Source organism: Rhamphochromis sp. 'chilingali' (genome assembly GCF_963969265.1).
Source record: "Rhamphochromis sp. 'chilingali' genome assembly, chromosome: 14".
Classification (NCBI taxonomy): domain Eukaryota; kingdom Metazoa; phylum Chordata; class Actinopteri; order Cichliformes; family Cichlidae; genus Rhamphochromis; species Rhamphochromis sp. 'chilingali'.
This window is the reverse complement of record NC_137941.1, coordinates 6,302,581-6,316,411: the sequence shown is the minus strand read 5'-3', so window position 1 is coordinate 6,316,411 and position 13,831 is coordinate 6,302,581. Positions and strand designations below refer to the sequence as shown.

Below are 13,831 nucleotides of genomic sequence, written 5' to 3'. Positions count from 1 at the left end.
TCGTGTCTAGAAGACTCCCCTCGTTCCCCAATGAACGTCGAATGCCCAGACCTGACATACAGTGGGGCAAAAAAGTATTTAGTCAGTCACCGATTGTGCAAGTTCCCCCACCTAAAATGATGACAGAGGTCAGTAATTTGCACCAGAGGTACACTTCAACTGTGAGAGACAGAATGTGGAAAAAAAATCCATGAATCCACATGGTAGGATTTGTAAAGAATTTATTCGTAAATCAGGGTGGAAAATAAGTATTTGGTCAATAACAAAAATACAACTCAATACTTTGTAACATAACCTTTGTTGGCAATAACAGAGGTCAAACGTTTACTATAGGTCTTTACCAGGTTTGCACACACAGTAGCTGGTATTTTGGTCCATTCCTCCATGCAGATCTTCTCGAGAGCAGTGATGCTTTGGGGCTGTCGCCGAGCAACACGGACTTTCAACTCCCGCCACAGATTTTCTATGGGGTTGAGGTCTGGAGACTGGCTAGGCCACTCCAGGACTTTCAAATGCTTCTTACGGAGCCACTCCTTTGTTGCCCGGGCGGTGTGTTTTGGATCATTGTCATGTTGGAAGACCCAGCCTCGTTTCATCTTCAAAGTTCTCACTGATGGAAGGAGGTTTTGGCTCAAAATCTCACGATACATGGCCCCATTCATTCTGTCCTTAACACGGATCAGTCGTCCTGTCCCCTTGGCAGAAAAACAGCCCCATAGCATGATGTTTCCACCCCCATGCTTCACAGTAGGTATGGTGTTCTTGGGATGCAACTCAGTATTCTTCTTCCTCCAAACACGACGAGTTGAGTTTATACCAAAAAGTTCTACTTTGGTTTCATCTGACCACATGACATTCTCCCAATCCTCTGCTGTATCATCCATGTGCTCTCTGGCAAACTTCAGACGGGCCTGGACATGCACTGGCTTCAGCAGCGGAACACGTCTGGCACTGCGGGATTTGATTCCCTGCCGTTGTAGTGTGTTACTGATGGTGACCTTTGTTACTTTGGTCCCAGCTCTCTGCAGGTCATTCACCAGGTCCCCCCGTGTGGTTCTGGGATCTTTGCTCACCGTTCTCATGATCATTTTGACCCCACGGGATGAGATCTTGCGTGGAGCCCCAGATCGAGGGAGATTATAAGTGGTCTTGTATGTCTTCCATTTTCTGATGATTGCTCCCACAGTTGATTTTTTCACACCAAGCTGCTTGCCTATTGTAGATTCACTCTTCCCAGTCTGGTGCAGGTCTACAATACTTTTCCTGGTGTCCTTCGAAAGCTCTTTGGTCTTGGCCATGGCGGAGTTTGGAGTCTGACTGTTTGAGGCTGTGGACAGGTGTCTTTTATACAGATGATGAGTTCAAACAGGTGCCCATTCATACAGGTAACGAGTGGGGGACAGAAAAGCTTCTTACAGAAGACGTTACAGGTCTGTGAGAGCCAGAGATTTCCCTTGTTTGAGGTGACCAAATACTTATTTTCCACCCTGATTTACAAATAAATTCTTTACAAATCCTACCATGTGGATTCATGGATTTTTTTTTCACATTCTGTCTCTCACAGTTGAAGTGTACCTCTGGTGCAAATTACTGACCTCTGTCATCATTTTAAGTGGGGGAACTTGCACAATCGGTGGCTGACTAAATACTTTTTTGCCCCACTGTAGGTGATGGAATACCTGCTGCAAACTCACAATGGTTCTATGTTCATCTCAAAGCAAACCTTTCTTTTAATCCAGTTCAGGAGAAAATAGGCGGAGCAGCACAAAATGCCTGGCACACTCTCCTGTGGGTCATGCTTTTCTCTTCTTTTGAGCCACAGAGGTGTAAAAGCACAGGAGATCTCACTTTCATTTCAGTTCCACTGGGAATAATTGGCCTCTCCTCTGCCTTATGATTTGATGCCTAAAGACAAGTCTACTCACTGACTTTTCCTGGTCTTTGTCAGAACACAATATTTTTCACTTTACCAGGGGGAAAAAGTGTTATATTAACATCAAGGAACTTCCACTCTTCTCATCTGAGTGCTATCAATAGTTTAGGATTCCTGAGGGGCAGATCTTGGCACAATCACTGTCTAGATTCAGTCCCTGATAGCAGTAGCTCAGATTTATGAGTTTTTACCAAAACAAAGCCAGAGAGGGAAGGAGCCAGTGAGGGACTGTGGCTTTGTTGCTGCTGCACTAAAGAATGGTTGTGTAGGTTGCCGACTGGCACGGATAGGAATGGCATCGGGGCACCACCGGGGGTGGGGGGAACTTTACAAGACTGCCCTATGTTGGTAATAATTTTAATAAACATGAGCACAAAACAGAGGAGGACACCATATAATGAGTTGAAACATGAACTTATTATTTATTCCTGCATATACAATTTGTACGTCCCTCACAATTTCCTGTTGTCCCACCGAGATAATTTTGGCCAAAAATTCTGGAGGCGCCTCTGAAAAGCATGTGGAATAGCGGTAACTACTTCTGCCATCCTGGATAGATCCAAAGAAGTGGCTAGTGACACAACGTGGAGGCCAAAATAATGGATTATGATTGTTATGATTGTAATTAGGCTGTATGTACAGGCTGTATGTACTACAGCCTGTACATACATAAAGTTATAGAATACTTATAACATACCATAATAGACCCATTTCTGTAATATACTTACATATCTATATTATTGCTAATATATATTGTAATATATCTATATCACTAAAGCACTTCTGGATGGATGCAAACTGCATTTCGTTGCCCTGTACCTGTGCATGTGCAATGACAATAAAGTTCTATTCTAATTACAGGGTTATTTGTAAATCAAAATCAGTGAAAAAATTGAAAACTGGTATTTTTGCTGGGTAGTATGCTAAAGAAATACCACCAAAATAAAAAAGGTCATAATTTTATGGTAATTTTTTTTTTAATGTAGGTGCCCTGCTTTTTCTCTTCTTGCCTCATGTCTTAAAAAGTAAAGAGCAACAGCAGTCACTTGGGACACTGTCACTATCACAATAAACTGAGGTTTGTTTGTTTTTTGGGCTGAACGTACTTGAGTTTAACCCAATGTAAAATCATATTGACTCAGCTCTAATAGCAGGAAGTATCAGTTAGGAGCAAGACCGGTCTCTGTCTGAAGAATTTATGAGGATGTTGACTAAAACAAGAGCCTACAGGAGACGCTTTGAGGAAGATCTGCATAAACTATCAAGGCTTTAAGGCAAATATTGCGGTTCTGTCTTTGTAGTAAGTCCAGACCATGGGTATGAAGAGTTAGCTCATCAAAGCTTCTCTTCACCTCTGGAGTAAGATAGCTGCAGCCAGCTCATCAGACGCTCTCCTCATTTGGCCCTCAAGATTTTTCCTTTTGCAGCCCTACTGCTAACGACCGTTGATGACTTTTCCTGAGACACAGCCTCATCCAGGATGAAACATAATGCTCTGCGAGGATGAGCTGTTGGGCTGATTTATAGCTTGTGGCGTGCGTAGGTTATGGCTGTGCCTTTGGGTTTGTTTTTAGTAGTATTTGTGCTAAATATAGTTACTCTGTGTGACCAACATTGGCTACAGGTTACCGCACACCTGGATAGGGTTAGATAAGATGAATATGTTTTGATGCTAATGTACTTTATGTTTATCTTTGAAGTTTATTTTTGGAATACAAACATTAGTACCTGTAATCAGGACAGTGTTTGCCAGTCTGAAGTCATCGATAGGTTTTTTTCTGACTACTCGAGAAGACCATCCATTACCGTGCTCTTTGTTTCCCCAACTCAGAGAATCTGCACTTACGCAGATTGATTCACAGTGATCTTTAATGTATATTTAATGAGCTGCAAGGCAAGTGTTCATTTAGCAAGAACAAGTTCCTGCACTTACATTTGACTGGCAACTGTGAGTGTTGGTATTAGCCAAACTGTGCTTACATGTGCATCCAATCTCTTCATAATAATAATAATAACAACAACAACAACTCTTCTACCATGACAAGCACTATGCTGTTTTGTTTTTGTCCCAGGTCAGCTTTATTAACTTGTACTGACTCTTTTTAGTCTTCACAAGTCCAATTAATCCACCCTAGGACATCTAAAATCCTCTTGAGTGTAGATCATTTATGAGACCGATGTATTACTTTAATCTGTCCTTGAGCCCAGTCATACAGTAAAAGTAGACTTTGTTGCCAAATCAATAGTTAAGCCATTAACTTTGACCAAAAATGGCACCAGGCTATACTAATATATTGTCAAATCGTTTTGTCATTGCTTTTTATTAGTGCAACCTTTAGGGTCAGAAAACATGGACTACCCCATCCTGTCTGGTTTAGGCAGCAGTGTACACACACACACACACACACACACACACACACACACACACACACACACACACACACACACACACACACACACATTTTTTTCCTCTCAAGACGGCCACATGTATGTTTATACTTGTAAGCTTGAGGAGAAACATGCTGTAAGAGGGAGGGTCAATTGCCACAAAGGTCATAGCTCAGAGTTCAGAGATTAGGAGGTCACACAGTTGCACCATCTGGCCCACAGAACCTCAAAATATCTGACACCATTTTCTAGCTACAAGTCTTCTCAGTTTCTTTTATCCATTTATCTGTTTTTATATGGTACTGTAAAAAATATTGAGCTACATACTTATCAGAAGAAAGTGGAGAAAAAGATAAAGCAATGTACTGAAATGTGCAAACATACATGGGAATACTGTATCTAAGGCAAAAACAGATTTTGTACAGGTCTAACGGGGGTGAAAGTCAATTCTTCAAGACAACCTGAACTCTCTTAGACAGCTTTCTTGTATTTTCTTTGAGTAGTCTTCAGGAATTCTTCTTGAGGCTTCTTGAAGGACATTTAGAGCTCTTTTTTTGATGTTGGCCATCTTTTGATCCCAAACTGCTTCAATAATTTTGAGGTTCGGGCTCTGGGGAGGCCAGTCCATAACTGATAGTGTTTCGCTGTGTGCCTTCCTATCTAGGAATGCTTTTACTGCATTGGCAATGTGTTTGGAATCATTGTCATTCTGAAAGATGAAACTGTTGCCAAGCCGTTTTCTTCCCATTTCCCTTCTTTAAGAATGACTTCTTCACAGCCACTGAGACCACTTCTGATGAGGCTTCATTGGATCAGCCTATTTCTTAGAAACACAATTTTCAGATATTGTTCATCTGCTTTAGATTTCTTACACACACACACTGCACATCATCCCGAGATGTGCTACAATTTTGTCTCTTTCTGAATTACCTTGTTGGCGCAAACATACAATTTTATACTCGTCAAACTGTGTTATCTTTTCAGCATTTTTCATATACTCAAGATTGGGAACAATGTCCAAAGAAAAACTTTGAAAGATCATCCAAAATCCTGGACAACTATTAGTATTACTACTACTATTAAGATCATTAAAAAATGACAAGAATGTCTAGCTTCTTAGAAGCAAAACATGAAGAAAAGAGGACAGGCCTAGGACATTTGCACAGTACTATACATCGTAGACTCTACTGTATCTCTTGGTGATGGTGTTTTTGTTGTGTTTGGTCTGGTTGCTGGCCTCCTGCTTTTTCCTAAAGCATTACATGATAAAGGGTTTGTCACACTCAGTCTCGTCACTAATGGAGCGGGTGTAGACTAATTGGTCATTCCACACTGGTAACACTTGGTCCAGTCTCTCCTGCTGCGTTATAATTAGTTAAAGCTACGAGGTCTGGATTGCAGATATTCTCCTCCAAGTACTGTGTTCGGGATCACTGAGCAAGTATTTACCTCCTAGGGATTATATAAAAACACACCAGCGTGGACACACACAGTGTGGAGCGTCATACGTACACATGCCCTTTCTTAGCAAATGAAGGAGCCCTGTCAAAGGTTATTTGTAGAGGCTCCCATTGGTTCATTTCAACCAAAAGAAAACAGCAGACATAGCAGCACACACAGAAGCAGCCTCAACATAAATAGTCCTGCTCCGCTAAGAAAAGTCTCACAAGTGTAAAGTGACAGATTAGATTTCCTGTAGTACAAATCCTGCCGATCAGTCATGTCGTGTCTAAAGTGAAGACACAAGCCGAGGGATGACTATGCTGGGCTTTTACTGGATGTGACAGTGGAACAGCTGGAGTCATTGCAATCAGTACAATCATCAACATTACTCAAAGAACAGACCAGAAGGAAGGATATGAGGAAGGAAAATGGGAACTGGTGACAATCTGCCACTCAAAGTAGTCCAACTTCCACTGAATAGCCCTAAAATGTGGATATATAACGTTTTTATTTTCAGTCAGAGTGACACATGTGGTTTTTGTCCATTATTCTAGATTATGCTGTGGAATAATAAAGTGGTTGTCCAGTATGCTAATAAATACAAATGGCTAGGTGATATGCACCACACACTTTTCCCATGTTGGGGTTAGAAGATATAACAAACAGCTACTGTGACTCATCTGCGTCACTCTTTATCTGTTGTTTTAGCTGGACAGTAACTGCATAAATCAGATCAGCATTTGCTCTTCTGGGTTTTTTTGTTTTTACCCACTACGCTTTTCTGTTTTCTCCATCTGCCTGCACCAGGGTGGAGTTTGCTCCCTGCTTCCTAGCTTTGAGAGTGCTTGTTAAATGACTGTTGGACGATGTAGCTCTTTCCATTACACGAGTGTTTTCAACACTGATGGACTGAGGGATGTGCATCTGTGTGTGCATGAATATGGCTTATTTCTACGTATATTACTGGATGTTTGAATATGTTATTCAGCTTGTCTCTTCTATTTATAACATTAACTGGCATGGAATATATTATGTATTAGAATATAAATGTCCATAACTCATAACAAGCCATACATTTCAGAGAGAACCTAAAGGGACTGATGTCATTTGATCAAACGCTATACAGTGGAATTCAGTGGCCCCTTACCCTCCACCTCTCACATAAACCGTCAGCCAGCCTGTTGTGATAGACCTCCCACATGCGCACACATAGCAGAGGCAACCTTTAGACTAGTGCGCGCCACCGAGCAGCCAGCAACAGCAGCAGTCGCTCTCCATGCAGACAGCGAGGTATTCAGGAGAGAGAGGAGGAGCAGGAACAGTAGCCAAAACCAACTCCCCCAACTCCTGCTGTAATCCTTCATGTCCCACCCCGGGGGCAACTCTGCAGGGCTTTTCCCAGCTTAGTTTGGGACTGTACTCTCATCCTCTGCTCACACAGGTAGGGGAACCACCTCCTGCTAAGGTCTTTCCGCCGTTTCCTTTGACAAGGCTGTGACTTAACTTTGAGTTAGCTTGTTAAAGTGGTGTAGCTGAGGCAGGGAGGATGTCAAATTAGCTGTGCTGGCGTCACATTTGGCTACTGGGCAGGTGATTATAAAGGCACTGAAATGGAGAAAGTGAGGAGGGCTCTTCTTTCATGACTTATGTCTATGTTTATCGGCATGACTGTTGCATTAAAAGTGTGTGTGTGTGTGTGTGTGTGTGTGTGTGTGTATGTGTGTATATATATATATATATATATATATATATATATATATATATATATATATATATATATATACACACACACACACACACACACACACACACACACACACACACACACACACACACACACACACACGTGTGTATGTGTGTGTGCGCTCATGTCAGTGGAAATAGGTTGATACCCACTTGATACCCAAGTAGTTTCATGGGCTACATAAATGTGTCATGATGACTTGATTTGGAGTGTCCTGTTTTACAAGTGAACTTTTCAGTAGAGACTTAGGGGTATAATACAGAATAACAACTACCAGGAGTCTAATCACTTATTCTAATTGGTATGTACTGTGTGTAGTAACTATGGCAACAGCCTTGAGTATTGATACAGTGAGTTGACTTAACTGCTGCTACTGTATACATCAAATATAAGCCTCCAAATGCTGTAAATCTGCAGCGGGCCATATCGGAAACACTATAACAGTGGTTACCATAACGTCTTTCTCTCTGCATGTGCCCCAAAAATCTACCGAACTCGTTAGCGGCTCAGTAGTAGAAAACCGATGTTTTTGTGACCAGGAGCCACCAGATTTGTTTCCACCAGCACCCTGACAGTGTGCCATTCCCTTGGCAAGTTGCCTCTGGCCAGTCAAGGAGACCTTGCAGTACTTGGCTTGTGTACACCCACTGAGCTCCATTACAGAGCCCCGTATTCACTAAAGCTGAGATGGAGATCTCTATAAGGTACCGAGATACAGACAGCGTCTTTGTGCAGCTTCTTTTCCAGCTGTAAAATCTGATTTTGTTATCAGGGCGTGCCTATTCATGCGTTATGAGTGAGGAACTTTCATAGACAGTGGAAGAGGAATTGTTTGAGAAGGTACCGTTTTTCCTCTTTACTCTCCTGAAGCGTGTTTAGCTGTCGGTAAATGGTGTTACAGGATGTCGGTCATGATTTTTGTTGGCATTACATTCTTGAAGATTGGATTCCTGTTACGGATCACATGAAAATGTTGCTAATTCAGTTGGCATTGGGCTACTGAGTTGGCTGGATGAGAGAGGGGAAAAAGCGAGCATGTAAGCTCATGTGTATAAATACACACGTGTTTTCAGCCTTTTTTTTGTTGTTTTGCTTTCAGTTGCATAGGCCAGAAAAAGCCTGCAGGACTTCCTTACTCAGTGAGGCAGATTTTTCCAGTGATGACTAAAATTTTCTGTTTAGGGCACCCTACTTCCTCTTCATTAGACTTGTGGCTGAGTTTGGATCTACAATATAATGTGTCAGTGTGTGTGTTTGCACGTGTTTGTGCTTGTTTGCAGCGGCACTTCAATCTTGGCTTATGCAGAAACAACTCAGCAGGTTACATCTGCCGTGTATAGAGATCTATTTATTTTATATGAGACCATCATGTTTGCGGTTTTGGGGATCATAAAAAAACAAGTTAACCACCAGTTCATCTGCTGATATACCAGCGTTTCTCAGGTGACACATTTAATGCAATTGGCTTGAGAAAGTGCAAGGCAGACCCTCGTGATTTCATCGTTTTTTCCACAGCGCATGCCACAGACCCGGCTCATTTCCTGAAGCTGGTAGAATAGGTGGACACGAGCCAGTGTTTAATTTTACTGCAGCTGCTTTGGCTATACCCACAGAACCTCTTGATATCCAGCATCTCTGATAGTTCCTCACACTTTTTTCTTCTTCTTAATGTCTTGATGAATCCCATGTGTTTATATTTTGAAGATTAACAATTACAGAAATAAATGTGCAAATTGCTGTGGCTCTAAAAATACTTGGGTAACAAAAAATTTAAGGTTTGTGGAAAATGTAGGCATCTTTAATAGTTGTATTTGGCTTAATGTGATCCTAATGATGCTTTTTCATACTTTTGTTTTTAGAAGTCATTCATACCCAAGGACCCCTGGATGGCAGCCTCTATGCCAAAGTACGCAAAAAAGAATCTGTTGACGGAGCAGTCACATCGAACGGCCTTCCACCCTCTGCTATTGAACATGCTTTACCTGCGGTTGACCATGCCTTGTCTGTGAGCAGCGACTCAGGAAACTCTACTGCCTCTATCAAAACCGACCGAACTGATGAAGCAACAGCAGCCCCTCCGGCTTCCACAGTGAACCAGACACACATTCCTGTGGGTGAGGAGTTACCCTCGGTCCATCAACACGCTCCACCTGCCCAACAGTCTATCAGTCCGCAAGAGAAAAAGGAGCTAGAGCAGCTACTGAGTGGCTTGGAGGGGCCCATGCACAGACAGGCCTTCCTATCAGCTCCGGCATCCGCTGTTGGAGGGATGCTTCACCTGGTGCCCGCACAGGTCCATGTTAATGGGCATGGTAACATTGACCGTGAGACCGACATTCTAGATGATGAGCTTCCTACCAGTCAAGAGGGCAACAGTGTTGACAGCCTTGGAACGTTCTCTTCCACAGATGGGCGGGCTACACCAGCTGATCTCTACTATCAGTCTGAGTCCATTATCAATGGTCAGGACCACGTGCCATATCTGGAGCGCAACGTCCCAGAAAAGCCTCTGGAAACCGTCCAACCACAGCTTGGCATATCTGGCAAGTCTGTCACGTTGCCCCACAGTGATTCTACCCCATTCTCTGGTAGTTACATGCCTACTCAGAATGGCAGTCTGTACCGCTCTCAGTCTTTTGGTGCAGAGTTAAAGTCAATGCCACAAGCTCCCACTCGCACCACTAGTAGCAGGGATGCCGTCCAGCGTGGTCTCAATGTTTGGCAGCGGTTCGGAGTGCCAGAAGAGCCAGTAACTGAAGGCCTCACTTTTAGTCCGCCTCCCACTGTTGCAACCATGCCTAGCCACCACAGCCTGCCACAGTTCCCTCATCGCCACAGCGCTTCGCAACAAGAGATTGAGCAATCAATTGAAACTCTTAATCTCCTTATGTTGGACCTGGAGCCAGGCCGTTCGCTGGTGACAAAGTCCCAAAGTGCTCCATTGCGCGAAAACTCTGCTGTAGTGACCACACAGCCATCCTTTTCTCAGAACCAAACCAGGCCCTCCTACCTGCCTGATTCCACCATTCACACCCATTTTTCAGGCCCCATGTCCAGCCACTCATCACCGCCTGTGAAGCCTAGTACATCAGAACCTGCACCTGTCCAACGATCTCCGAGTTACACCTCTGGAACAGCTTCAACAAGTACTTCCTCACAAGCCTCCCCCACTGTAAGTTGCCAGATCAAGACAGTCAGCACTTACCCACCAACAACGCTGCCCCAGTCTGCAGAGGCCTCTGAACCCCAGAAAAGCCCTAGTGCATCTTCAGCATCACCCCAGCCAAGAGACAGTGAGCCTGATGAGGTCTTTAACATTGAAGGTCTGGTGGCCCAAAGAGTGGCTGGTAAGATCACACAGTTTATTTTATGCTGACCCTTATATATGTATAGATTTTAAAACTTATGATAATGCTGCAGGTTGTATCTTCAAAGGTATTTGCTGTATATGATCTGACAGCTTTCTGTATTCTTTCTGGCATGTTAAAAAAAACCCCCGTTAAAATCCATTTTTACTACAGATTGATGTATGGGCACTGAACTTGACCTACAGTACATTCAACTATGTGTGTCAATAATACTTACTTTCTATTTTTGTTCAGCCACGATAACCACGAAGTAGTCAATTTGATATGACATTCAACAAAAACTAAATTGCTTGAAGTGGCACAGTCTGTGGAAGTTTATACTCCAATACTTCCAATTTAGCAAACTGTTGATGTCTTTGAAAGTAAAAAATAAGATGAGCTTTCTGTCTAAAAAGCGTTACTTTATTTTCTACTATGTGTCATTAAGCTCTTTAACTAGTGTTTTATATACAGCTGACAGATACCGTTTCTAAAATGTAGAGACTGTTTTACTAAAGAGTTCAGCAGCTGACATTGTCTCTTTCTACAAAATTGTCCAAATTTCTACCATGAGGACTGGCACAGAACTGACTAGGCCAAACTGTCTTACTACAGCCCCCCGTTACAGTCATGTGAAAAGTTTTTACAGGACACTTTGCAGTCCTAAATAAATGCCCCCTTACTGCTTCTATAGGAAATTAGGGGGTAGAACATCACTGCATGTCGTGATTTTACAAAAGTTGCATCTAAACAAACAACAAGACTTCTAGCACAATGTCCTTTGGACGGATGTTTGGCCATGATGCACGGCAGCATGTCGAGCAAAAACCAACAAAAGCTTCATACCATTTATGAAGCACAGTGGGAGAGGGCGGATGACTTTGGCTTGTTTTGCACCCACAGAACCTTTGGAATCATGATTGAACCTTAAGTGAGACCTTAAGAGGGCTGTGCAAGAATGAATTCCTGTAAACGTCAATGAACTAAAGCAGGCCAAAATTCCTCCACAATGAAGTGTGAGACTAATGAACTCACACAGTGAATAATTACTTAAACCTATTGCTGCTAAAGGTGGGTCTAGATATTACTTAATCGCGGGCTGTAGTTAGTTTTTTACAGGACATCAAGGAGTCTGATGGAAACTCATTCACATGACCGTCACTGTACATTTAGTTCATAATTGGCAGCAAATGTAGAATAATGTAGTGATGAGTAGAGTTGATGCCATCATCTGTGCACTGTATACACATCTCTCTTGGAAAACACTGTTCAGCCCTTATCTCATTTCCTGCATGTCACATCATCAGTCCCCGTCACTCAGGCTCAAACAGGAAGGGTTCTCTCCAGTCCAGCAGGTTGACTATCCCTAGATAAGCTTGGGAGACATCCTGCAGAATGGCAAGAAATTGAACAAAGTCAACATGACGAAGTGCGATAGCCATGACCTCAGATAGCGAACATGAGGCTTTCCAGAATCAACAATACTTCATTCTGCTGCCATTTGAATGTAGAACACTTTTTACATTAAGGAGCACAAAATGGTAGTTTTTGTTCTTGTAACATCAGGAATTAAAAATACCTTTTACTTTCTTTAAAACAGAAATATACTTATGTAATTTGTTTGGGGACTGTGAAGGCAACATTGTGTTACCTCTGGGTTTTTTTAGTGTGTGTGTGTGATTCACTCTTGTTTTCAGGAAAAAGCATCTTTTATACGAACAGAAAATGTCTGTTATCTCCTCGTTCTGCTGTTCTTATCAGACCCCTCATCCCCCATCTCCTTTTTTCAGTTTCCTCATCATTCTTCTTTCTTTCATCATTCATCTGTTTACCCCAGAGTACTCGGCTCGTGTCCAAAGTGTCATCCCCAGCATGACCTCTTCTCAGTCTGAGCACCACCGTTCTCACTCCCTCTCGGGTTGGTTCTCCCATCCTGTCTGAAGGAACACTTCAAAAAAAGGAAAAAGAAAGAAAGGAGATCCCCTCTTCTTCTTCTTCTTTTGCAAGTGTTGCTTCAAACCGATTCTGTATCTGCTTTGCCTTTGACTGATGTGGGCTTTGGTTTGCATTTTTAACCATTTTTCTTGTTTAATACTAGACTGCCCCCATCTGCTCATTTTGTCTTTTTATTCCACTTCCTCCCTTTTATACGTTTGAGGTGCATCATCATCAAACTAACCACTGATTCCTTTCTTCGTACACCCTCACACTTCATCTATGTTTGTTCTGAGCTGCTTTCTTCTTCAAGGTTAGGGAATCGCCCCAACAGTGGTGCAAAAAGAAGGGGAAAAAACCCTCAATTGGATAATGTTAAAGTTTCACAAGAACGACACAGAGGAAGCACAAAGGAGGCTCTGTCCCTTGCCAGGAGAGTGCATGTCACAAGATCCGTTTTGCCAAACTTGGGAAACAATACCGAGGCCAGGATACACTGGGCTCATTCAAGGCTGAGTTTTTTCTCTTGTGCTACTTTCAAGATTTACAAAGCCAGACAAAAGACACCGAATGTAAAAGAGGGACCACAGTCCTAGTTGGAAACATCACTAAAGTGCTATATGTCCCCTGAGAACTAGTGACCACAATGCAGACAGGATTGTTCTGTGTAAGGGGTCAGTCTGGCCTCTCCACCACAGACAGTAATATCCTTTGCAGTGATGCAACACTACATCACAGTTAAATGTTAAAATGATCTAGGATAGAACTGGAATAATCTCTGAGATCATATTTACAGCCATGACATTTATATACAACAAACTCCCAGAACTATTCACGCAAATGTCACGCAAAAGTGCAGATCATTAAGACGGCTCAGTTCTCTTATTGATCTGAACACTTTCCCAGTAATACAGTCTGCTCAGTCTGGCCTTAAATGCCCTTTCTTAGTTGCAGAGGTGCACATATGGAAACGGCGTTTTTCACTTTAAAAGAAAAGAAAAAGCACGCCACAGGATCACCGATCAAGTTTGTTTTTCGAAT

At 42.5% G+C, this 13,831-nt stretch overlaps 1 protein-coding gene across 23 annotated transcripts in view; it reads left to right on the top strand.

The window, feature by feature from the left end:
- The window catches only part of tns1b (tensin 1b), a 195,444-nt gene that overhangs the window by 164,178 nt on the left and 17,435 nt on the right, over positions 1-13,831 (top strand). For 16 of the 23 annotated variants that reach the window (XM_080904045.1, XM_080904036.1, XM_080904042.1 and 13 more), the window contains 2 exons: positions 9,368-10,855; positions 12,693-12,773. In XM_080904045.1, the coding sequence (XP_080760171.1) occupies positions 9,368-10,855; positions 12,693-12,773 (1,569 nt within the window). The remainder of the gene's footprint in view (positions 1-9,367; positions 10,856-12,692; positions 12,774-13,831) is intronic. The other 7 variants (XM_080904041.1, XM_080904038.1, XM_080904034.1 and 4 more) reach the window with 2 other exon arrangements.